The sequence below is a fragment of the Pseudopodoces humilis genome, chromosome 1, assembly GCF_049639895.1.
Source record: "Pseudopodoces humilis isolate 2021_Gansu_Grassland_sample_001 chromosome 1, ASM4963989v1, whole genome shotgun sequence".
In the NCBI taxonomy this organism is placed as follows: domain Eukaryota; kingdom Metazoa; phylum Chordata; class Aves; order Passeriformes; family Paridae; genus Pseudopodoces; species Pseudopodoces humilis.
In genome coordinates, this window is record NC_142200.1 from 70,145,310 (window position 1) to 70,172,319 (window position 27,010).

General features: G+C 40.4%; 1 protein-coding gene across 9 annotated transcripts in view; it reads right to left on the reverse strand.

The window, feature by feature from the left end:
* The window catches only part of MTRR (5-methyltetrahydrofolate-homocysteine methyltransferase reductase), a 38,711-nt gene extending 11,704 nt beyond the window's left edge, over positions 1–27,007 (reverse strand). Inside the window, exons 1-9 of one of the 9 annotated variants that reach the window (XM_088054405.1) lie at positions 26,622–27,003; positions 25,796–25,888; positions 23,496–23,695; positions 22,798–22,952; positions 18,474–18,627; positions 14,660–14,777; positions 13,349–13,721; positions 10,357–10,479; positions 296–449 (exon numbers count right to left, since the gene is read on the reverse strand). In XM_088054405.1, the coding sequence (XP_087910531.1) occupies positions 296–449; positions 10,357–10,479; positions 13,349–13,721; positions 14,660–14,777; positions 18,474–18,627; positions 22,798–22,938 (1,063 nt within the window). In that variant the 5' untranslated portion in view covers positions 22,939–22,952; positions 23,496–23,695; positions 25,796–25,888; positions 26,622–27,003. Of the gene's footprint in view, positions 1–295; positions 450–10,356; positions 10,480–13,348; positions 13,722–14,659; positions 14,778–18,473; positions 18,628–22,797; positions 22,953–23,495; positions 23,696–25,762; positions 25,889–26,621 lie in introns of all 9 variants that reach the window. The other 8 variants (XM_088054397.1, XM_014261343.2, XM_088054401.1 and 5 more) reach the window with 8 other exon arrangements.
* Between the last annotated feature and the right edge of the window lie 3 nt (positions 27,008–27,010).

Below are 27,010 nucleotides of genomic sequence, written 5' to 3' on the forward strand. Positions count from 1 at the left end.
TGTGATTAAAGCCTTATCTATATGAACATGAAGGAACACAGTAAGAATGAGATGGATGAACACAAATGCCAGGCTGCAATTCCCAGTCAACAGCTCATCTACTCATCAACAGTAAAACCAGCAGCAGCACTGCTATTCATCCTCTTTTTTAACACATAGCTGTGACTTCCAACACGCCTGCATGGAAAGATAACTGTGTTGCCATACTGAAGGTACAAATGTTCAAAACTACGCACACCAGCTCCTATCAACACAGAAACGAGCATTGGTCCATGACCAGTGCATCATACCATACCTTTCTTTTTTGTGCCCTGCTTGACTTTTACACAAACAAAGTCATCTCCTTTTTCAGTAAGTCCTAAAATGTGAAGAAGTTCTTCCACTTCACAGACATTGTTGGGACATATTACACAGAAGGAATCTCCAGGTTGGTATTCAAAGGCTGTATCCTGTTATAAAACATTAAACATTTCTATTAAATCTTACTACAAACCAAGGCATTACCATTCCTGACAACCTTCCTACTATTGTGCTCAAATTAAGTCAAATATTCTTTTACTCTGTAGTAACACTTTGCTGTTTTGATCGCATCAGAAATGAAGTACTCATGTTTTCCTTCCAGGCTTAACCTTACTAACTAATTAGAAAAAGTCTTTCCTTATCTTAAATATTTGGAACTCTTTAATGAGAACTGCTGAGCAACTCAAACAGAAGGAAAAGAAATATGTATTAAGAGGTTGGCTATATAATCAGCCCAGATTATTAATTACTGATGTTCTACATTTTGGGGTTTGAGAAAAGCAGAGTGTCATGGGTAAGTCCTCATAATTAATGCAACTTTTTATAGAGATACAGCATCACTAAAAGAAAATTTGCTGGTTAAACTATTTGATGAATTGTGATGGAAATGACCAGAATTGCTTTTATTTTCTGGAGGAAAAAAAGAAAAATAGTGAGACAAGAGCACATTGAAAATTCAAATCTTAAGACCTAGATTCCATCTAGCTGCCTCAAATTCTTGTGTGCAACTGCTGAAACTATTTTGTGCAACTCAAGTTTCTGTCTGTTAAAGGAACATGCAGAATTATATTTGCATCATTATGTTTCCCGTATGCATGAGGTGAGTGACCTGCATACACAGCCTGACAAGAATGTTAGGTGAAAAAGGCAAGAAAATGCTCACATTTTCAGTGGGTGATGATGACAAAATGCATAGATACATACAAATACATGCAAAAAAACATGTTGCTCAAAGAATCACTTGCTCGAAACTTAATAGATTCTGTTTATAACTGAGATTTAAAGATGTCTCATGTATATTGAGGCAGATTAGGCCAAGAGAGTCCAACAGAAGGTACTGCCAAAAATCACAACATCCCAAAAGTAATCTATCAATTTGAGAAATCGCTGAAGAGCAACATCCTTTTTAAGATTTCTTTAAAAGTAATATTGAGCATTCTTTTCCTGTCTTTCATCTTCAAACCAGTATACAAAATATGATCTTCATTGAATAAACTAAACCAGTTCTTAAACTAAGGTTAACCAAGGTTGACAGTTTGAGTAGCATGTTAACAAGGCACAGCAAATGAATGTCAAAGCCAGAAACAGTGCTCAAGAGCTAACAATTCTTATCACTTGATACTATTAGTGAAATTACTACTTGTGTAGATAACCTACCTGTGGTGGTTTTAAAGCACTAGCTAAAAATTCACCAGATAACTTATTTCTTGCTGTGAGATATGGATTAGGAGAAGGGCAAAACAGGCTTAAAACTTGAATAAAGAAAGTTTATTAACAAAACTACAAGAATAAGAAACCAGACTATAACCTCCAGAAACCATTTTTCCCCACCACCCAAGTATTTTCTTGTCTAACTGACAAGACAACTTGGTGGTTAAACCAGTATCAACTATATAATAGTCTTTTTATCAGTTCTTATAGAGAAAAGAAGTTTCCTTTTGTCATTTCATGGAGTGTTCTTCACAAGAAAAATAGTTTTCTCATGGCTTTTCATTCCCCTGATGCCAGCTGCCTGGAAAACTCTGCCATCATGAAACATAAACTTTGAAGAAGTTAAGATATTAGAAAAGCTAAAGCCTTGATTAAAATTAATCCCTGCTAAATCTAATTAAAATAGAGAGGCCCTACTAGAATTAGGAGTTAATCATTAGCTAATAACTAATTGTCTGTCAACCTTATGTTTGTTCAGCTGGGCTTGTAAATGAGAAACAAAGAATCTTGTAAGGAACTTCAAGAACATAAGACAATTGCAAACCAGAAACTAATTGGAAATATGAAACTAGGAGCTTGGCCAAGGGTTCATTTGTCACTTTGTATTGAAAAGGTTGAAAAGTCAGAAAGAGGAAGAGATATATTCCTTCCTCCCTTTTATGAACCCTCCCCATAACAAGACCACCAACTCATTTCAAGGAACAAACTGCGCATGCTTAATTGCTTTTTCTTAATTAGCATAGGAGGCTGGGAGTGGGCGGTAACTGGCTTTTGAATATGCATTTGTATTCAGTATCTCGGTAAATAAAATGTCTGTATTTGCCTGCATTCGGGGACATGTGTATTAAGGGGTGACCCTGCACATCAGCCCAGTGCTGCCAATAAACATACACTCTGTAACCCTAATCGGTTAGAGTCTTTGTCCGTCTCAAGTCGGATACTGATACTAGATCATATCCATATTTTGGTAAATCAATCAGGCCCTTCTCTCATTTCACATCACTCTGAGGTCTGTTCATGGGCCATGAACTCATGGGGTGTCATTTTAAGGATGAGTTATTCAAAGGCAAAGGTTCTCTTCATCTGTCTTCATGATCATCTCTGGGAACAGAGGTTTTCTATTTTTCTCCCTGGGGGCCATGAGTCTTCAGCAATTCTCACTTCTATTTCTCTGTTCCAGCATGTCATGGGATCACAACTACTTCACCATCTGCTCAGCTTCATCAGTGGATTACCTTTGCTCAGATCTACACTTTGAAATACTTCATTCTGCCCAAAATATTCTTTCATGAATTAAAGGAGTTTTTCAGAACATTATTGTCCATTTCCATGGCGTTAACAAAAGAATATTTCAGCTTATTAAAGCATCTCCTCATTCTCTTCCCATCTGAGGCTTGACTCTTTCTTTCACTAACTTTGATGGTTTATGTTGTCTCTCTACATGTTGATCACTCTCTTCCTCTCTCTGGAAAACTGATTAAATCTGGAAAAAGGATTAAATCTGCAGGTCTCATCTGGGTAATAAAAAGGTTAAAAAGCCTGGCTCAACCCGCAGCAGGTATTCATGGTGTCAGATTTCAGCTCAGCAGCATGTAGGGCCGGGGCCCCCCTGAGAAAGGTTTCAGCCACCCTGCTGGAACAGGACTTGGAGACTTCCCGGGAAGGCTGCAGCAGAGCCCAGCCCAGTCCAGGAGGGGGGAAAGTCCCGCAGGCTCCACCCCCCGCCTGGGAGCCGCAGCAGGCCTAGCCCAGCCCCTGCCAGGCTGCGCGGCCTGGGCGGGGGGATGGGAGCTAGCTGGAGTTCTATTACCTTTCAAAGCTGGAAACCAAGAGAGCGAGAAACTTCTGGGTTTATGTTTAAAAGGTAGAATTCACAGGGTTGACATTACTTTTCAGTGGTCAAAAAATCTGTCAGTTCTCAGAAATGGCCAGCTATTGGCCTGGTCTCAAGCAGAGAAAAAAACTCCCAGCAGTCTCTCTCTCAAAGGCTTCACTTTCATGTTTTTTTACTTTTTTTCTTAAATGCTAAACTATCATACCACCATGTAGAGAATATTTTAACAGAAGGTGGGCATGATATTTTAGTAAAAGCCTGTCTGCACAAACCAGTCTTTGGTATAAGCAACAATATTAAAGGTAATGTCCTTGAAACTCTCCTGAAGCAGAGAGAATGAAAGAAAAACAATATCCTTGTGTACAGGAGAAAAAAGGTAAACCAATGTGTATTAGCCAATAGTAACTTCCTAAGCCCATGGACCCTGTAAAACCCTATACAAGTGTGCTAAAGATAGAAATAAATGATGTTTGCCATACTTCTGTGAAGACTCGGTAAATAGTCTGAGCGGTTTCTCAATACTTGGCGCTCCGATCTGGGACCCTGTGGGCAGGGGGATTCGGCAGGTCCGTGCGCAGAGAGACACGGACACGGACCAGGGCTGGTGGAGCGGATCTGTGCGCGGAGAGACGCGCACATGGATCGGTACTGGGGAGGCTCACCCGTGTGCGGGAGGACGCAAATGCGGGCAGCTGGGGGAAACAAAGGGCGGAAGAGGTGAAGAGGGGTCGTTCCCCTCTGCCCGCCTGTGTGCTGCTGTCATGAATAAAATCTCTCAAGAAATCCACCCTGGTTAAAATACTGTGTTTAGTTATGTACAGTTAATGTTCTTATCCCATTTGTAAACCTTGTACCCCTTGTTTACTCTGATGGTTAATAGCAATGTTAATTACTTACTGGTTTATGAAGTGTTTCAATTCTTATGAAACATTACTGTACCCTTTCCCTTACTTCCTTGCTATGTAACAAAGCTGCTCCCATGGGAGCTGGGTCACACTAACAAAAGCAACCCATTAAAAAGGTATGCCACAGAAGCTGCGCCCAGGGATGCTGTGCCACACTAGAACAAAGTCCCATGAAGCTGTGCGACCGAGTAATATGCAAACTAAGGCATGCAGGACCAAAACAACAAGCTAACAGAGGAATCAAAGGACAAGGAAACATATTCTAGCAAGCTATGATGAAAGACCATCTCCCTGCATCACCTAAGCCTGCTTAGAAACCATCTTCCTGCATCACCATAACCTAAAGAGGACTGGAAAGGACCCTAGACAACGATCCAAAATAACAGGCCTCCTGGCTACTCTCATGAGGACGGAAACTCCAGCTCTGCAGTGTGTGCTGCAAAGCTGAATTGTGCCTCCTTCTTGGAGTTGCCATTGTGGGAACAGATGTGGTGCAAGTAACCCCTTGGGCCCCCCACCCCAAGAGCTGCATCTTAATAAAGGCATCAAATGGGAGTCTTGTCTCCCGGCCAATTTCTTTCACTGCCAACATGGAAGTTGAGTTTGTGGCAGTGAAAACCTGCTTCTGAGTATTATCACTAAACGAGGTGAAGCGGTCAGGGAAAAAGACCTGGACAGACTTGTTTTATGGGCTAAAGAAAATGGGCACCTTCAGGTGCCACTGCTACTTTTTGCAGTGGAAGAATGGAAAGATATAGGAGATCTGATGTGGGAAAAGGCAATTACGTGGAAGAGCAAGGATGCGGTAGTGCTTGGCTCAATCTGGAAAATTGTGTTGAATACCTTAAGAGATATGAAGGCAAGAGTCCACAGTCGCAGCCACTGCCTTAGAAGCCATGGCTCAGCCCGAGACGGATGTGCCGCAGTCACCTCCTGCCACGTCAATCAGCTGTCTGGGTGCTTTCTTTGGGGTTGGGCAAGTTTGGCCAGCGAAAGGGCTCACAGGGCGGAAGTGTAGCACCATATCGGAACTTTTAAAGTCTCAGGGGTGCTCCAGAGCGGGTGGGTCTGCGCCAGCAGAGCCCAAACCGGAAGTTACCCTGCTGAATGTGGGTGTAGAAATGACAGATCCTCCGGAAGGAGAGGGCCCCAGCCCCAGCCAGGCGGAGCCTCAGACGTCAGCCCTAGAGTGCAAGCCAAAAATTTATCCTTCGCTGCCATCTACTGTTCACTGGGGAAAGCCACAGGATGTCCCTCTCCCCCCCCCCCCCCCCCCCCCCGATGATGACATCTCAATGCATTCAGAGGAAGGATGACCTCCAGCGGGAGAAGAGCCAATTAATTGTAATGATACATCAAAGAAAGAGCTACGGGAATGGCAACAACAAATAGAACAGCTTGTGCAACAGCTGCAAGCACAGACTGAGCAGACATTACGTGCTCAGTGCACAGCATCATCAGGAGAAAGCAGCTCTGCAGCAAACGCCAAAACAAGCAGAGTCAATTCAGCAGCTGCAGGACATGATGCATCCTGTCCTGAACCATCTTCTCCACCTTTAGAGACAGTGTTAACACCACAATCTTGTTCCAGCTCTAATTCTACTACTCTAGAGGAAGAGAGAAAACAAAAATCAAGGCAAAGGTGGACTGGCATAATTTGAGATGCCATCCTTGAAGGAGAATGGCAAGTGGCAGGAGAAATAGCTTGTCCCATTTAATATGATCAGCAAAGTCCACGATATGAACAACACAACTGGAAAATCTTGCAGCAAGCCAAAAGGATAGTTACTGAATATGGCATTAAATCTGAAGCTGCAAACACTGCATTGGATTGGCTGTTCACCTCTGATGTTAATAGTCCCATAGACAGCCAGAATTTAGCATGCCTGCTTTTAACTCCATCACAGCTTATGGTGTAGGAGAAGGAATGGAAAAGGTTAGTGGTTCTAGAAGCCAATCAACCTCAGGATCAAAATGATGTACTGTATGGACTTAATCCTGACATGATCACCAGTTCAGGAATCTACAGCAACATGGCTGTACAGCTAAACTACCCCCTTGCAATGCATAATTTGTCTGCACAGCTTGCTCGTCAAGCCTTCAATGCTGTGCCTGATTCCAAACCTCATCCTTCCTTCACAACAGTATGGCAAAGCCTCACAGAACCATATCCTCATTTCATCGATCATCTGTCAGCAGCCCTGAAGGCTCAGAATGACATGACAGAGGAAGCAAAACAGAACATGTTTAAATTGTTAGCTTTTAAGAATGCTAATTCAAAGATAAAGCCTATCCTTGCCATGCTCCTGAAACAAGCAGATGTAGGGGACATGCTAGATATTGCTCTGAAAGTTAATCAGACACAACAAAGACAACTTGTAGCCAATGCAGTTGCAGAAGCCATAAAACCAACTACAAGTCTACGTGCTGCTGTGATCAGTAAATTGGGAAATAGACGTAAACCTTTTGCTGTGCCTACAAACATTTGCTTCTGATGTGGCAACAGAGGACACTTTTGAAAGTCCTGCCAAGCTACCGTGTGGTGTAATCGATGCCAGCTGGATACCCAAGCTACTACTACATGTTGTTTCACAAAAAACATGAACAAGAGTGCAAAGAGCCACTGTACGGGGACACAAGTAGCCAGCCCAACTCTATACAGCAACTCAACCCACCAGCAACCAGGGGACGCCTGGGAATCGATTTGGCAGCATCAGTAGATGTTACTCTCATCAACAGCACTATCCATAAATCCCAACTGGAGTTACAGGACCCATCTATTCTGCCACCAGTGCACTTGGTGCTTTGCTAATTGGAAGATCATCTGCTGGAGTCGCGGGACTTACTATTCTCCCAGGAGTTATTGATGCTGATTATACCAGCGAAATCCAAATTTGCGCCTACACCTTAGCTCCTCCACTCATGATTAGAAAAGGGACAAATTGTTGTTGTTTAAAAAGGCAGCAACTGAGAAGGGCATTTTTCGAAGTGCTCCTGGACATGGAGCCAGAGGATTTGGATCTACAGGAGACACAGTGGTGAATCTTGTTCAATAAATGAACCATCGACCAGTAGTTGAAATCACCCTGTGCCAGAGAATGAAACAGTAAAGAGTCAAGATGATGTTAGACACAGAAACTGATGTCACCATTGTCAGCCGAGTTTGGTGGCCAAGAGAGTGGCCTCTCCACAGAGCCTTAAACTCAGTACAAAGTGTAGGAGGATACTCCACACCACTGAGAAGCGTACATCCAATTCAGTTTCGATTTCCTGAGGGACAGACTACCACCTTATGTCCATACATCATGACTTTGCCTGGAAGCCTTGGAGGGCTCATTGGTTGAGATGTTCTCAGCCAGCTCAGAGCAACATTAACCTTTCCTGTCCAATTGCTTTCTCAGTAGTCGCTATTGCTGACAAGCCGCCGACCCCAAGGATTCAGTGGAAATCTAATGAGCCAGTGTGGGTACACATCCAACCATCGCTCAGCCCACGGAATACTCCAGTCTCTGTCATCCCAAAGAAATCTGGAAAGTGGCAATTGCTGCATAATCTGCGCAAGGTAAATGATTAGATGTGGACAATGGGAGCATTACAACCTGGGAAGCCCTCTCCCACAATGTTGCCACAAGAAAGGCATCTTCTAGTTATAGATTTGAAAGACTGTTTTTTCACAATACCCTTGCGAAAAGAGGACACAGTGTGATTTGCCTTCACCTTACCATCAATCAATTAAGAAAGTCCATCTCAGAGATTTGAGTGGGTGGTCCTTCTACAGGGGATGAAAAATTCTCCAACTATGTGCCAACTGTTTGTACACTGGGCACTGACACCTGTGCATGCAAAACTTTCTCAGACAATTATCTACCACTACATGGATGATATTTTGTTCTGTCAATGTGATCCATTTCCATTCCAAGATGTTGACCTTGCATTTATCACCGCTCAACTCGCAGCAAAAGGCTTGGTGGTTGCCCCAGAGAAGATTCAAAAACAAGCTCCATGGAAGTATCTAGGGTGGATTTTGACGTCTTCATCAGTCCACCCACAGAAATTAGAACTGACTACTGAGATAAACACCCTCAACAATGCACAGAAACTTACTGGAGATCTGCAATGGGTACAATCCATTGCTGATATTAGAAATGATGAAATGGCACCTTTAATGAGCCTTTTAAAAGGCACAGATCCACAAACTCCAGTTACCCTTTCTATAGACCCAAAGAAATATCTCACATTCCTCGGGAAGAAACTGCTTTCAATGCTAGCAAACAGGAAATTACCAGATGTGCCTTTAGGACTTTTGATTTGTAACCATCCTGTTGCCCCGTGTGCTATCATATTCCAGTGGCCTGCTTGGCAAAAAGAGAAAGGGGGTGAAGACCCATCTAAGAGCTGCCAAGATGCCAAGCAGCCTGTCAAGGAGAGTCAGCCTGTCAAGAAGGTACAGTCAGCGAGATTATCAACGAAATGTGCAGACCCTTTGGCGATCCTTGAGTGGATTTTTACACCGCATACGCCACCAATGAGTATTTGGCGGAGAACAGAAGCAATTGCTTATCTCATCAAAAAAACGAGAAGGCGAATCATGGAAATCAGTGGTGCTGAACCAGAGCATATTAGTCTACCGATAAAGACAGAAAACTTTGAGTGGATGCTGAGACACTCAGAACCAATTCAATTAGCGCCACTCAGTTATCCAGGAACTGTACATAGCAGGCAACCTAAAGATCCACACCTACAGATCATCTTAAAGCAGCAGTGGTTGGAACAGCTCAAAATAGTGCAGCAGCCAGTGGAGGGCCTTACGGTATATATTGACGCAGGAAATCGACAGAAAAAAGCAGCCTGCACCTGCTGAGAAGGCTTGAGTTGGAAAAGCATCACTACAGATGGAGATACACATGACTCACTGCAGACGCTGGAACTTACAGCTGTCTCATGGGCATTGTCTCGTTGGCGAGATAGAAAGCTTGTTGTAATGCAGTTAGGAAAAATGGTATGACCCAAAGAATGTACCCCCGAAAATGTAGACTTGTAAGTTCTTTCCTTTATCTTGTTCTCCCCAGTTTCCCTTATTGGTTGTGTAAAATCTCCCACACCCCCTTCCCCTGTCCTGAAAAAGGGGGTGCCTCTGATACCTCTTCCTCTTTCCCTCCTGCCATCTCACCCCGAAGGATCCCAAGGAATAAAACTGCAACTGCCATCTCAGAAAAGGGAAAGAGCCTCGTTTTTTGGGCCTCGTCTGGCAAGTTAAAACTACCTCCCCAGCCTCCCTGCCCACTGCAGGGTGGACAGTGGTAACAGAGAGGTTGGGGACTCAGTTATATAGCAAAAGCTGAACATCGTATCAGATTCATTATATGTGGTTGGAGTGGTACAACATATTGAAGATGCTCTCATCAAGCCACCGAATAATAAGCAATTGTGTCAACTATTCTTGCAAATCAAGAGAGCTATTGAAGATAGAGAAGAATCTTGTTGCATCATTCACATTCGCAGTCATCAAACAGAATTAGGTCCCGGAGAAGACAGTGCAAAAGCTGATATGCTTGTCAGTCCTGTTGTTGCAGCACCAAGAGACTCCTTCGCAGCTGCAAGAGAGAGTCATGCTCTCTTTCATCAAGCCACAAAAGCCTTACAGAGACAATTTTATATCAGTTCAATAGATGCACAAGGCATTGTAAGATCCTGTCCACAATGCAGTCAATCAAACTTTAAATTTACAAAATGGATCAAGCATAAGCTGATATCCTATTGTATAGAGAATTATTCTTCTTTTTAAACAGTCAAATAAATAATTTCCCCCCTCAGTTATTATTCATAAAACACATGTTTTTGACCCTTTATTTTAACCCACTAGAGAAAAAGCCATCACTAACTTACTGCAATATCAAGCTCTAAGAGCAATGCGGTCTTTATTGCATCTTCCCTAGTGAGCTGAACTGCTTTTGTAACTGGCACTTCAAAGGTTGTTCCCTCTGAAGTAAGTGAAGACAGATGTGGATTCTGAAAAAGATGACACAAAAACTTACAGTAAAAATGCAAATCAGCTTTATGACATCTCACTACAACATACAGGAATTGGTGTTGATACAGGTTGTTTTTGAAACAATCTCAGAAACCAACTCAAACCAATAAGGAAAAACATGAATCTTCTATACACATAGAGTATTTTGCTCATTTTAAAAAATCACATCTAAGCAACAACTGGCATATATTCAATTACAAAAAGTCAGTAGGCTTGAACAGTCTAATAGGCCTACATTATCAAACGCAGCAAGCTGTTTCATTTCTCAAGAACTGCCTTGAAAATAGCCAATTAGAGAATGGCATTTATATTAAACCCCAGAAAACTCCTGCCTAATTAAAGGATTATTAGGTGTATAGAATGAACTTATTGCTTATTGGTTTACAGCTTAAGGCTTTGGGGTCCATTTGGGGTCTACTACTTCAGGCAAATTATTAAAGGAGTTTTAAATAGAGCTAATGAGCAAAATCCACTCTACAAAACAGAATCATGTTATAACACAACATTTCTACACAAGTAAAAATGTGTCCCATGTATGACAAATGGGCACCAAGAATAATTCCAGACCACATATGTCAAAGGCTGTGACCTGAAGATCAGACTACAGTCCTCACTTCTCCATCTCTATAGTCAGCAAGTTTCATTTGAGATCAATGCAGACAAAAATAAAGAGGCAGGAGGGACACCAAACGCCTATAACAATACTCTGTCAATGTAAAGGAATCATCATACCAATGGGAGAATATTCGTTAATCTAAAGATTTCCTATTTCAAAAAAGGGACAAGAGAATCACCTGAGACCAACAGCTGGAAGTTTCTTTGTTGACTTAAGATTTTGACATGGTGATTAATGGCTTGGGCCATATCAAATCATTGTGCATCAGGACTGTTGTAATTGTCTACATTTGTATTCCCTTCAAGTCAAATTCAAGGCATAATGAAATCAAGATTTAAGCTAAATTGTATTATCTTACACTTCCCACAAATGCTTTAGACCTTTGCTGCTCTGCTATTAGTATGCAGCAGCTTGTTAATTCAACCCTGAGACTCACCAGCCCAAGGCAAGATCATTTAAGTAACTGGAAAGATCATGTACCAGGCCTTCTTTAAATGGCAGGGAGTCTCTGTTAGGAAATATCCAAAACTCAACTTGATGCATTTCAAAACACACCAACTTCATCCGTGTTTGGCAAAAAATACCCATAGCTGCTGTTGCAATGTGAGAAACCAAAAATAGGACCTGAATTATGTGATACCTGCAAGACCAAACATGAAACCTATATAGAACCTACTTGTTGACAAGGTCTAGCCAACTATGTAAAAAAATAGTTCCAAAGGGAAAAACCACAATCACACATTTCATACTTTCTAGGGCTCAAGACAACCACCCTGTTTTACACCTGAAATATGGATTATAATCTTTAATATCACTGAGTTCCAGATTAGCAGATTAATCTTTTTCCATTTGCTGTTCAAAAGCAAAATTAACTTTTTTTCTACATACAGAAAACTTATGGCATCAGTATTAGAACTGATGAACAATTTCAGTGATCAGCCTGAATACATGCTGACATTTTGAAAATGGGCTCTTTTAAGGAGTGTAGCAGCACATTCAACACAACTATTAGTTTTTAAAAGAAGAGTACCTCTAAATCATAAACCTCCAAGAGGTTTATTAAATTCAAAAACCTGAGCAAAACCAACAATACAAGGTTTAAAAGAAAAGCAAAATATAAGTGTTTAAATCCATACACCTTACGTAACTGTATTTCATGTATATATGTATGTATGTATATACATAATTTATTGGCTAGATTAATTGATCCTCTCATCATTTCCATTAACAGTCTTAACAGAGAGAGTGTCAAGAGTCCAGAGGTTACTAAAGGGCTTTCATGATCATGAGCAGCCACACCAGAGGACTGGGCCCAGAAACCCCACCTCAGCTTAGGACTGGTTCAGTCCTGGCCTCAGCTACATTACAGCACTACAGGATGCAGCTCAACCACAACCACACCCATGACAGGACACAGATCCTGTTGAACCAGGCCTGGATCTTGAGACCAGTTTCTTGGCTTGGGCCAAAATATCCACAAACTTGCCTGATGATCTGCACTCTTGGCTGACCCTGGCAGCCACCTCCTGCTTGACATTGCTTGGGTAGTGGGTAGCAATGTTGCTGTGTTACCACACTCAGCTCCTGTCTCCCCGTCATTTAAAGAGCAGCCAGACTTCACTGCTTCCTCGCATGGAACTGAAACATCTGCCCTCTGCAGGCAACTCACTCTTGCCAACTGGAGATGACTTCCAGCTCATGCTAGTTTTTTCTTAGTATAGCAGGTCTTTGTTCAATGTGGCTTCAACATGAAAAGTATACTGTTGATCTACAGTTCATCTTCCATTTCCCACAGTAAAATAATGATCAAGTTTTCACAATGACAAGCTTCTCTGTTACTAAGTATGCAGCAAGATTTTGAGCAATTTTACAGCCTCTTAGCACATTCTGAAAGTACTAAAAATTGGAGCAGAAACTTTACTGTACTCCTCACTACAGCAAGATGTTTTCACTGTTATGAGCCACAGAGGATTTGAATTCTTGCCTTCCTGACAGTGCAATACCAACTTACTATCTAGCTGAATTATATCTTGACATGTGTCCATCATCCATATGGTGGCACCCACATTCAATATAAATGACTTTTTAGTTAAATTTCAAAAGCCCCCTGCATTTGACGACTTAACTCCATTATGTAAGCATTCATTTGCTCTTTTGAGCCTTATGTAGAAGTATACACTCATACTTCTGCAAGAGCTAGAGGCTTCCATCACTCAAAGGGAAGTCCTTACCTCACCCTGGGTGTCCTGAAACTCCACTTCAATATATTCTGGTGGCAGAGCAGGAATATTAAGAGCAGACTGAGAGACAGGAGGGACAGAATGAACAAGTGAAGGTTTGGTGTCTCTAGCTGGAGCCACAAGATTGATGTCATCCAGTTTCTGTGATAGAACACCAGAACCCCTTACTCCCTCATCTTCTAGCTTCAAGTTCTGTACTTCAGAGCTTATCTTTAGCTCATGCACAGCATGTGGAGCTGTAGACAGAGAGCTGGAAACAGCCTTGAAAGCATTGTTCATGCCTTCTTTCTCTTTCTGCAATTGCAATGCTTTCTTGAGGGCAAGCCAAAGTCCATCAATCCAAGGATCAACCACTAATTCCAAACTGGGAATGGAGGGGAAAACAAAGAAGAAATGCATGGATGAATTATTTTGACTTCCTGGACTGTTAATTTACAAATAACAAAAGACCACAAATGCAAAAAAACCCCTATTCACTTTCCATTTTTAATACATATCTGCTATATTTTATATATATATACATATTTATATATTTTAATATATATTTGTTACAAAGATTACTTCTGTGTAAAAAAAATGTAGTTGTTATCACTATGTAAATTTACAGAGTCTAAAATGTTTAACAGCCTTGCTCTTCTTCCAGTTTCTCATTTTTATTTTCATATGCTGAACTTTATGACAAAGTTAAAGGAATGGTAGCAGAATATGCAACTTTTCACTGTGTAACAGCAACATCACCAGCTTACACTAATGGCCAATTTTTATTACTTTGGAGCACAAGAGATAAATTTTATGGTTATGACAATGTTTGTGTTCAACAGCTTTGTATCATCATGCACAGAACCAATACAAGCAGCAGTTCAAAATAACTAAGCCAAGACTGCAGCCTACTAGCCAGAAAGAACAGCAGAACAGGGAGTTGTTTTCTTACATAATTCCTCTACAGCAAAGAGAGAAGTCTTCATAATTGCTCTTACATAATCCTCTGCCCATCCCAAAAAGAGAAAAAAGTAAAACAAAACTACATTTTCTAACCCCTCTACTTACTTCTACTTATTTAATATCTAAAACTGCTAAATACTGTTTTTTCAGGCATTCAGATGTTTCCTCACACTTTAAAATGGAGTTTTACTTAATGGCAATTGAGACTGAACAGGCATATTGTGCTTAGGCAGAAGTAATTTCTATGAGGTGCTGAATATCCAGCTGCAATGAACTTCAAGTGGTTCGGAATATTTAGCCAAATGCCTACACAAATATTGCATCATGAAGAAATAAAATCCAAGCCCATTCTGCTCTTACCCTACACAGTCATCTGCTAATCCTGTGTCATAGAAGTGCTGGGCACCAAGTTCTTGAAGTCGTCGGTCTACTGTCCTTCCACCATTACAAAAGAACATGTACTCTGAATCTCCCAGACCTAGAAGATTCAAGAAAAGAGGAATTGTGTTAATCAGGCAGCTTCCCAGGCTACATAAAATCAGGACAGACTTTTCTTGAAGGCAAACAGAAGAATCAGATATGTTGGAGCAAGTCCACAAGAGGGCACCAAGATGATTAGAGGAATGGAGCATCTCTCCTAGCAGGAAAGGCTGAGATAATTGGGTTTGTTCAGCCTTGAAAAGAGAAGGCTTTGGAGTGACTTCATTGTGGCCTTCTAGTACCGAAAGGGAGACTACAACAAAGACGTGGGGGATTTTTACAAGGACATGTGGTGACAGGACAATGAGGAATGGCTTCAAACTGAGAGTAGGTTTAGACTGGATGTTAGCAATAAATTCTTTACTGTGAAGGTGGTGAGGCACTGGAACAAGCTGCCCAAAGATGTTGTGGATGCCCCATCCCTGGAAGTGTTCAACATCATGATGGATGGGACTTTGAGCAACCTGGTCTAGTGGAAGGTGTCCCTGCCCATAACAGGGGGTTGGAACTGGATGATCTTAAAGGCCTGTCCAACAAAGGCCTTCTATGATAAATATAATTATATATCGATATATACTTAAACATATACTTGCATATATCAGTGTATTATTCAGATGCTACATTGAAATACACATTTGTTTATATGAATTTCAAACAAAATTATATTTGTCCCAAAATAGGTCTGAAAAAGTGGCTCCTCCTTCCCAAATGTAAGACAGAGAAATACTCTGAAAAAAATATATTGTTTTCAATATTTCACGTTTCAGAAGAATACTGTTTTAGTTTGAGGCTTTTAAAAAATACAAAATGTCTCTAAAAGGAAGAATGTAAGGAACTGAAATAATTGAAAAGAGTAAAACTGATAAACTGTGTGTGAATTACCAAAAGAAATTATCTTTCAGGATAAGTTGTTAATAATGTCAGCAACATGAGAGAGTATTAAAATAAATTTTAAAATATTAGAAACTTGGGGGAAAAAAAAGGATCAAACACAGTGATTTTAAACAAGAAAACTGAAAGATCTGCGTAAAGGAATATAGTCCAGCAAATTCCTCTGCAGGAATCAAAGATTTCTTTGTAGATCTTGTTTCACCAGCACTGGATTTTCTGCTCCTTAACTTGTGGAGCTTTTTTAGATGAAGATGCTCTTTGTTAACAGTTGAACAATCAGTGCACTCAGGAGGTACATCCATGGAAGATTCAATATTTTAAGAGGTCAACCAAATCACTGATCCACCCCACAAAAAATTATCAATCATCCTTTAGAGATGCTTGCCCAACAGTCCTAAAGACCATTGGTTTAAGGTCCATTTTTACAAATTCTCTAAGTAACCCATACCACTGGTTCACTATTGCTATCAGAATTTTTCACAGCCTGACCCTTTATTGTGTGCAATTTAAAACCATTAGATCTTTATTATTTCCACTTATGCTGGTTTTGGATGAAATAGTGTCTGTTTTCCTCATCATAGCTACTATGGGACTGTATTTTGGATTTGGGCTGGAGACATCGTTGATAACTCAGGGATGTTCTAGTTATTGCTGAGCAGCACTTACACAGAGTCAAGGCCTTCCCTCACCAGCAAGGATGGTAGAGGTGCACCAAGTGGATACAGCTGGGACAGATGACCCCAACAGAATGACCAAAGGGACATCCCATGCCAACATGGCACCATGTTCAGCACATAAAGCTGAGGAAAGAAGACAGAAGGGGAGGACATAAGCAGTGATGGCATTTATTTTCTGAAATCACCGCCACGTGTGATAGAGCTCTGCATTGCTGAAGATGGCTGAAACACATGCCTACCCATGGGGAAGGGTGAATGAATTCCTTGTTTTGCTTTAATTGTGTTCATGGCTTTTGCCTCCCCTATTAAACTGCCATTAGCTCAACCCATGAGTATAACCACTTTTACCATTCCTATTCTCTCCTCCATGCCACCAGGGAGGGGTTGAGGGAGTGAGAGAGCAATTGGGTGGGACTTGGTTTCTGGCTGCAGTTAAACCATGATGCTACTTAATGATGGAGCATTCCTCTCTCCTTATAACAGCTTTTATGTTTTGTTTTGTTTTTTCCTTTTAAGAGGACTTCTGCGTCCTCTCAAGTACAGTTGAGCAAACATTTCATTGAACCAGTTTAGATGGATACCATGTAAGAATTTTAAGACTGATAACTTGTTAAACTGGAATAATGTTTTAATTTAGACACCATAATAATTTCTGCCACAATACAGGATTAATACAATACTTATCTTTACACATACACATATGCATGCAGTCAGCTACGAAAAACCTGATAATTTCACAAACTGTAATGTGTAACTAGGCAACAGCATAACAGCTTCTCAAAATGCTACATGATTAGGATGCATATAGTTCAGACTTCTGCTGGAAAGGTAGAATCAGAAAGGAATTATAGATATGACTCCTTAGCCAGAGAGGCTAAGGAAGAAATACAAATGAAAGCACGGTTTGAATAATTCAAAGAAACCAGTCTGGCATGCCAGAACACATTCTTTCCCCCAATAAAACTAAGCTGGGACCCCTCTTCCCAGCCTTATATGGAAAGGTCCGAAGTACCCTGAGATAGCTAAAAATATGCAAAAGCAGTGATTTCTATAGGTCGCACACAAATGTTACTGTATTAGTATACTTATAAAGATTGGTTAGTGAAAGAATAGAATATTCAATGTATAGATTATATAAACAATTGTAAAGGAGAGCTCGCTCTTCTTCTTCCTCTTTTTCCGGCTCTCTTACTTTTCTGTTACTCTCTTTCTTAGCTATCTTAAGTCCTGAACTCATGTATCCATGTGCTACCCCTTTTTCTATTGTTCCCTGTGAGCCTGCTTTGAGCTTCATCTGTTGGCTCTTATCAGGGCTCCCTCACCCACGCCCTGAAATAAACTACTAACATCTAACTCGACTATGGAGAGGTCTCTGCCGTGTCCCAGACTGTCAGCACCCCAAAGAATCTCTTAGAGACTTCCACATTATATATCCAGTAGAAACTTCCTTCTAATGGTTCCCTTCCTTATTAGAAACTTAGAAGTTTCCTCACTCCCATCTATCAATTTAAACTTGTCAGGTAAAAATAACCTAGGTTTAAATAGAAATTTCTGGAGCTTGTTTATAAATGAAATTTGAAAATTCAACAAATTAACCTTACCATCAGCTCAAAATATATCATGCATTCTGCCACATCTGTAATTTGCTTATCCATCTTTAAGCTGAAGGTACATTCATTCTCTTGATGAGTACAATATTCAAAACTAAAGTATTACTGAAATTTAAAGGGATGGGAAGATTTAAGGTTTTCACTTTTAAGAACATTTTATACTGCCTTTCCCTTCCCCTAGAGAAAAATGTCCACTGACTCAGACAGTGAGGTAAACTAATCTAGTTTACTAATCCCTGTAGATTTCACATGAAATTTAAACTTCAGTTATTGATGGCTCCTATCATATGGTTTTTATGCAAAGAAAATTAAGTTATAAAAAACTACACGGGTAGCTTACATTCAGATAATTTTTGTGACTTTTTCCTTTATTGCTCATCGAGGACGTTATGTAAAACTGCTGTTTATAAAAATAAATGTTTTGTAAGCACTTTAATAAGCCCAAACCACTTATTCAGAAAAAAAAATATTCATTGACAGACAACTTCTGCAATAATATAGAAAATACAAAGTCACCTAGCAATCCATACTGGAGATGTGTGAAATGGTCAGGAGGCAAGGCCTTGTCTTGAATTTTCTTTACAAACTTGCGGGCAGTGTCTGGTGGGTCTCCTGTTCCAGTAGTGGAAATAACAATAACTACAGGATCCTTTTCTGTTTCCAGATTATACTGCAAGCAATAGAACAAGTAAGGTTACAAGGTGCCATTTGATACATAATTGTGGCCTTAGATACTCTATCTCCCACCCTTCTTCTTCCCAAGGGTACACAGAAAACCATTTAATCTCATTTTACCTATATTAAACCACAGGAAGTCTTTCAAGTGATGACAAGTAATTTTGGGGATGCAACTTATGATCATATTTGGGGTTTTCCAGACCAGATTTGATAAAGCCCTGAAGAACCTGCTCTGACCTCAACTGACCTTCCTGCAAGATGACCTCATGAAGCCTCTTCCAACCTGAAATATCCTATGATCTCATATACAGATGTCCAAGGGCAGCATTTTGAGCAGGCTAGTACATCTATGAAGAATATTTCACAACTGCACTCAGACAGTTTAAATACACAACTCTTACAGTATTTTGTCAAGTGGATAAAGTATTTTTGTATATATGATCACAATCACACAGTCATATTCCTCATGATTTCACACAGGTAAGTGGGGTGTGGCCATACAAACTGTAGGGATCATTTCCAAGTTGCATTAAGTATCATTTGGTCTTGTCTGATAACTTGCATGTCACAGAACCAGTGTCACAGATTTATCTAGGTTGGAAAAGACCTTTGAGATCATCATACCCCCCAAAACAAAAACCCAGTGCTTTTGGGGGAATTAAGGTAGTTCTGAAGAGCGATAATCAGACACCATGCTCTACAGTCTGATTGATTTTAACCCATTCATCCTGCCAACTCACTTGTCTCTCCTTTGCTAATACTGGCCTTCCACATTTCCCAGAGTTCACTCCCATTACACCAAGTCCTTACCTCTAGTAAGGACTACTGTGTGTCAGTTCCATAATTTGGATCTCAAGCAATCATTTATTACTTCTCAAGTAAAAAGCACTCAGAATCTTTGACTATCCCATCTTTAGCAGGCTGCAGCACTGTGCCAATGTGCTGTTGGTCCAGTCACCCACACAAATTGCTCTTGCAGCACCCCTATGGTTTATGGGTAGTGACCTGTGTGAAACACAGCTCCAGGCCAGTGTTTGGGAGTGACCTCTGATGACCACCTAGTTCTACTCCATGCTGCAAGTGCGACTAGCAGTCAGCGCTGCACTCGATCAGTTATAACCGGTTGGATTTTGAGAACTTCTAAGGGTAGAGATTTCCCTTTTCTGGGCAGCTTCCTCCATGCAGAACTTCTCCACTAGTGTAAACTTTGAGTATATCAGGCAGGACTCAATGGATTTGGCCTCCTTTTGTCCAGTTTGGCTCACATAGGCTGCTATTAGATCACTCCTTAGCCTCCTTTTTGCCATAATAAGCAACCTAAGCTCCTTCTACTCCTCCCTGTGGGTTGCAGTTTAAATAATCTCCCAGCATTCCAAATTTAATAAAAATAATAGGATTATGAAAAAATAAGAAGAAAGATTACAAGAAGTGCTGTGTTTCACTCAAAGCAGTTTCAAGGCTGCAATTCAAAACTCCAGATTTTGAAGAGTTATGTTCTAAACACCTCCCTCAATAAATCATTCAAACTTTATCTCCTTGTCAAGCCATGTAAAAAATTACCTGACACCTACAACCCAAAAAGACTAGGAATACATAGAAATAGACTAATGGGGCTTTGCTGTTGGCAACGTTTCCAAATTTTTCCTGAAGAAACTAAAACCAGTTGCATAGTAAACTTAAATTACTACATGTCTTGCCTCTGACAGTGGCATACAGAAGAGGCCTAGAGAAGCACATGTGAACAGAGTAAACATGCAAGGATACTCCCGAGGCACTTTGCCAGACCTCAATGAGTTGTGGTCCAGGAACTTTTCAAACAGAGTTTTTGTCTTTTACAAGTTCAGGCAAACTCCAAGTACTCATAATATCCTGAGACTTTCAAAACTGTACTCTAAGTTATACCAAAAAAAAAAAGGCTTTAAGGACCCAGTTGCAATTAAGGACTCAGATTTTCAAAACTTCCACAGCTTATGTGATAAACAGAGACCCACAGCGTTGGCAGTGCATTGTCACAGCTGACTACCGCATTTACAAAGAAAAGCAAATTCTTGACGTGAAGAAAGTACTGGTATCACATGAGAATATACACTAAAATGAGATCCATTAAAAAACTAAAAAGAGATACAAGCTCAGGAAGTATGAAGTGGTGTATCAGAACAGAGGCATGATTAGCTCACTAAATTCTTGCTTTTCCATTGCAGATTCTTGTCTGCAAACTTAGACACATTTTGAAAACCAAACATTTGGTGACACAAATGTTATTACAGGTTCTGCAGTAATTTGTGTCAATTACTGCAAGGTCTGCTACATCACCGGACCAGCAAGAACCTAACACGACTACACAGTTTTTCACTCTGCCTTCCACTTTTCTCTGTGTCCTTTGTGTTTCAGGTTTGTCTCATTCTTTCTCTTTCCTTCAAATGTTCTCCTCAGCTGAGAACAGCAATGCCACACAAGAGCTGTGAGCAGCCTGCTCAAGATGTGCATGGTTGCTGAAAGAAGAGGACAGGACCAGACAACCAGGCTTGTCTCATCCAGAATATGGCAAATGTACTTATTCAGATAACTCATCCAAGGCTGATTACACACACTGTGACCCAAGATGATGTGCCTTTAGCCTCCCATTTTTTACTGCTCGTGCCTCACTTCCACCTCATTTCAGTCATCATAAAACATAATCACCAAAACCAACTAAAGATTTATGACCTTATCTCACTCCTGAGATTGTAGGTGAGAAACACTACTTGAAAACAGCCAGTATTCCTGAGATCTGAGCAGTATTTGACCATTCAGTAATGTGACAAAAAGATCACATTACTATTACTGCCTCTGTAACCACCATCCACAGACCTCCACAAGGTCTGAAAATACCCAAAAGCTACATAAAGACAGACTTTGTAACTGACAAGTAGCTTATATGTGACAAGCTTATATGCTTATAACTGACAGAAGCTTATATGTGAAAAAAATTACAAAGCTGCAGAAATTACATTTTCCTCAATGCCCATAATTAATTTGCAGCTATGAATTGTCTTGCCAAATTTGGCAAAATACATTTACTGAAGTGGCAGGCCAATAGCAGAGCTAGGAATGTTCTGACTATCACTTTCCTGAAACTCATCTACAAACCTGTCAAATGCAGAAGAAATTAAATGCAACAATATAAGGAGAATCTTCACATTCCCTGCTGGCTGCATAAAAGTCTCTTTCTAACAGTCAACTATATACTTACTGCACATTCATTCAAAATGTCTCACACTTTCAAGTGCATGAAAAAAACTCTTTCAGATGTTCTCATCAGCTCATATGAATTACCAGGCTATCAAGTTTTGATTGTTTGTTTTTTAAATGTTTTCATTTGAGGGCATACAGTTGAGAGTACTTTGTGAAGGAAATTACAGTCCATAATGCTTTTAGTTAAAGAACTAAATATTCACATTCTTACTCTTGGATAGCAGCAACTAATAAAAAGCCACTTCCTTGTTTCAGCCAAGATTTTTATTTTGTTCTAGAACTTAACTTGAAATGAGTCCTGTGGGAATTGAAATGAGAGTATATGCTAAGCAACACAAGAAGACCTGCAAAAACTCCAGGCCATGCTGGAGCCCACAGTTAACAGAACACAGGACATCAATGCAACAAAAGAAATAGAAAAAAACAAACCAAACCAACCAAACAACAACAACAACAAAATAAAAACAAAAAAAAACCCAACAAACAAAAAAACCCCCAAAACAAAATTCCACAAAAAAATCAAACAAAAGAAACCAGAAAAAACCAAACTAAAACCAACCAACAAACCAAGAAAAAAGAGCATAATTTCTAGTAACAGCAGACCTGACCTGTAAATACAGAATTCATTCACTACTACATACATAAAAAATTTTCAAGAAGTCACCAAATCATTGCTAGATGAGAGATAAAGACATATTAATTTACAGTTCTAATAAGAAAAAATCACAAGATGTATCTTTGGCAAAAGACTATTAAGCAACTGTGAATATTGGTTGAAATTACTGATTCACAAATTTTACACTAAATGGTGTTTTTTAGGTGGGTGCATTTGCTAGCTGTCATGATTACCAAGAGCCACCACTCTAGCATGTGAAGAAGAATTCAGTTCCCCAATACATATTTTTCAAAATAACATGGAGTATCTCACCTTTTCCATTTCACTTATACAGTGCATATCAGCTTCAAGTCCATGGGCACCTGCTTGCTGGTGTATTTCCTCAGCTATGGCTTTTGCCTGCCCCTTTTGTGTTGCATAGAGGAGCAAAAACCTTTTTGACTCACAACACATTTTTTATAGAGACACTGCAGGGAAAAAAAAATTAAAAAGTGAATTTCTCGTAAGCAGAAGAGTTAGATTTTACTTTATTTATGAGATTAAAAAGAGACAAAGATAGCAGCATTGGTGTTCAACTTGGAAATGAGGTACCTACTCTGAAGCTTTATAGATTAGGTTGCAAAGGACCAAAGGTGTTGGTCCCATGTGCTGTACTGCCTTGATGCTGCAGTAATGCTACAATATCTCTGATAAGGAATCTAGTTTGTAAACAATACAACAAGAAAACTTTTAAAATGAAAATATGTACTATTTTTATTACATTATTATATATTTTCCATTGCAAGTTAGCAATTGCTTTGTTCACTTTTCTGAGCTGTCTTTGAAACAAAACAAAACATAGACCTGGTAAAGTCAAACTACAAAGCCTGAGGAAAAAAATTTAAATTCTCAGTTTCTACTTTTCTGAAATCAGTATTTTTTGCTGCAATGACTTTACAATTTATTGTCCACTATGTATTTTGGACCACAAACACTGACTTAATTTTGTATTTCAGAAAGGAGCTACTTACACAAGTGCAACCTGACTCTGAGGTTAGCTCAGTTGGCCAGAACATGATGCTAATAACACCAAGGTGTTGGTTTTGACCCCCACATTGGCGATTCACTTTGGAGGAGTTGGACTTCATGATACTTCTAGGTCCCTTTCCAATGCAGACTATTCTGTGATTCTGTGAATTACAGAACTGACTCTTTGGGTTTTTTTTTTCTCCTAAAAGTAAGAAACAATCTTAGTGAAATCTTCCATGGTGTCACAAAGTCCCTCACAAGCAGCAGGATGAATGAAATGCATATCCTTATCCATGAAAATTTGTCTCATGAAAATTTGAATGCAAGAAGTTTTCTTCCATTATTCTGACACAGAGAAAACCACACACATAACTTCAGGCAGCAGTAAATAAGAGAGAACAGCAGAATGTCTTTAGACTGGGAATTGCAATTAATTTTCTGTCAATATTTTAACATTGCTAAGGAGGTGCAGTAGAACTCAAATACCTAGAATTAGTACTGAGGAATTTTCAGTTTCCAGTCTGAGATACCTCTCCCATGCCTGGGAGAGGTTTGTTGTACTTCACCTAGTGAGTCTACAAAGTTTCAACTACAGAAAACATTTAGTGTCCTAAACAGACACGCTGAGTTATGGAAACCTGTGGCTACATAATTTGAGGCATCTCTTTTTTCTCTATCTCTCAAGGGAAAACATAGTTCAACTGTATAATAATACTATATTCCAATGAAATGTCAGGATATTTCTCCCCACAGTACTGCAGAAGGTTTTCCCTAAAACAATTTTTTTAAAAGTATAAGTATACATCAAAAGTAGCAAAACTAAGTGATAGGTTCTTAAGAGTACCTGTATCATTTCATGAAAAATGCAATTACTAGAAAATTTTGAGGTTTTCATCGTATTTTCTTCTACTATATTTTCTCTTTTAGTTTTAATTTTAAATTACTTACATATATTATCTAAAGTTATTAGTAATTGCCTTAATGGTCACCTTTAAATAAATTTATTTACATAACTGGTTTCATGCACATATGTGCCCAGAAGGTGCATACAACAAAATGATGATTCATATAAAATAGTGTAAATACAGTTTAAATACCCTCAGATCCCTTTAGTAATACAGATTCATCCTGGTCTTGTGCTGTGTTTTCACCTCTTTGTCAGCAGGTGGCATCACCTGACCACAAATGGATAAGACTAATACACCAATAAAGACAAAACGATGCTTTTATTGCTGCACTCTTTCTCATCTTTTTCTCCTCAGAAAGGGAGAAAGATAATCAGTAATTCCCACTAAGACCACACCATAGCACAGAAACCTCCTATACAAGAAAAGCTGAGGTGTAAGCTGCCAATACTGTAAGCCAGGCATTACCAACAAGAGTCTGGTAGAACAAGAGTCAGTTTGGGAAGCTGTTAATATTTGAGAAAATATTGAGAAAAATTTGCAGCAAATATATTGTTAATATTGAGAAAAATTTGCAGCAGTAGGGGCAATGGAGAGGGCAACAGAAGAAACAGCAGCCACGATGTGGTCTGACGTGGTCAGATGTTGCCCTAACAGAGCTATGATCTCTGCCTAAGTTAGGCAGAGCAGACATGATTCCTGTGAGACATTGTGAGCTTTCTACTAGTTTTACTCCAGGTAGTATAGGAACAATAAAGGGTGCAAAAAGTAGCCATACACACACATATATTCACATATATGTGAACTGGGAGAGAGGTTTTTTCTACTAGTGAATGGACCAGTAGATTGCATAGAGACACAAAAATCTGAAGCAACCACACCTCCCCACACACAGCATGTGGAAATAAGTGAACCAACACAGACAGAAGAGTTGATGATGCTGGAGATGCACATGCAGACCTCCTGAGAACAGGTTACTGCCTATGCATGCAACAGTGTGAATTAATCCTTGTGGCAATGAGAGAGAACACAATTAGACAATTCCTTGGTATTAAATACAGAAAGCCGTTTAAATATTTGTGGTATTCATTAACATTTTCCAGATGCCTAGTATTATATCTATTGCACTGTTGCTATTTATCTTATATATTTAATTCAATTAACTGACTAATTTACTTAATTCCCTAAAAGTTAATTATGTCAACAATAGACCAGTAATTCCTTTGATCATGATTTGATCTAAACCGCACAAGTTGAAGAGTTTCACTCTGTGAACATGTCTTCTCTTTGTTATCAATCATAAGATCTTTGTGCAGACTGCTAAGTGATGCCTGCTCAAAGACAGAAAAATCAGTCATGCCTACCTGCAGATGAACAACCATAGACCAGGCACACACCTGCTCTCAGACGAGCATGCTGTTCACACCGCTCTTGCTTTAGACACTCTTCAAAGACACTACACCACTTCCACTTATGTGATACAAGTTTAACTGGAATGAATAGGGAGGAAAAAGATAATTCTTGAGCTATAGAGCTTTCTGAAGAATCCTTGTAACTTTAATAGTACTTCCACACCAGCAGCCCTTAACATGTTGCTGTGCTGATAAACACACATCAAAAAACGTTTAAGCTGGGAAACAACCTGTGATTTGCTGGATCAAACCAGGGCTTAACAAGAAACGAAGGATAAAATTCCAAACTACGGCTCATCTGATTCAATACTTGGAAAAGTCAGAAAGCTAATAGTCCACAGAAGATTAGCAGGGAGTCCAGCAGCTCCCTAAGCCAACAGTGTAGGAGCAGACAAGGCATCCAGGAATGCCGCTGAAGTGCTGCCCCAGCAGTGCCGCAGCTGCATGGCAGGGCCAGACCGCACACATCATGGACCTGCTCTGTCAAATATAAACTTTCACAGGCCGGATGAAAAAAGGCAAGAACCTTCAGTACACACACCGTAAATTATGTCATCAGTAGATGGATAAACTCCTTAGATCCTCATTCAATCTGAACTGCACACATGGAGGAGTTTCACCCTACTGAAACTTAGAAGAACGTCTTCTTTCTATCATTAACCAGAAGAGCTCCACGCGCTCTGTGGCTTTAAGCCCGGTTGTGGGACCGTGCCTTGAGCCATTAAGCCATTCTCAAGACAGTTTTTCAACAGCTTGCGGCTTCCTCAGAAGCATTCTGGGACCAAGACAAATATAAAAGAAAAATACAAACCCTCGGTCCCGCGCACCTGCTCCGCCCAACCCCGGTGTCGCCCCAGCGCGGGGAAAGGGAGTACTTGCTGTGGAGGACGCGGTGTACACGAACACGGGCACGGGTACGGGTACGAATCCCGAAGCAAAGCACCACCGCCAGCCCTCGCTCTGCGACTGCCCGGGCAGCGCCGCGCCGGGCCGGGCCGGAAACAGCGGCTGAGGCAGCGCGAGGAGGAGGCAGGACCGGGGCGGAGCGGAGCGGGGAAAGCCGGGAGGGGCGAGCGAAGGCATCGGAAGGTCCCAGCAAGCGTCGCGCTTCCCGAGATGGCTGCCGAGGTGAGGCCGCCGCGGCTGCCCCGGAATGGCCGGGTGTCTCCCGGGTTGGAGCAGAGCGGCCCTGGCCCGCGG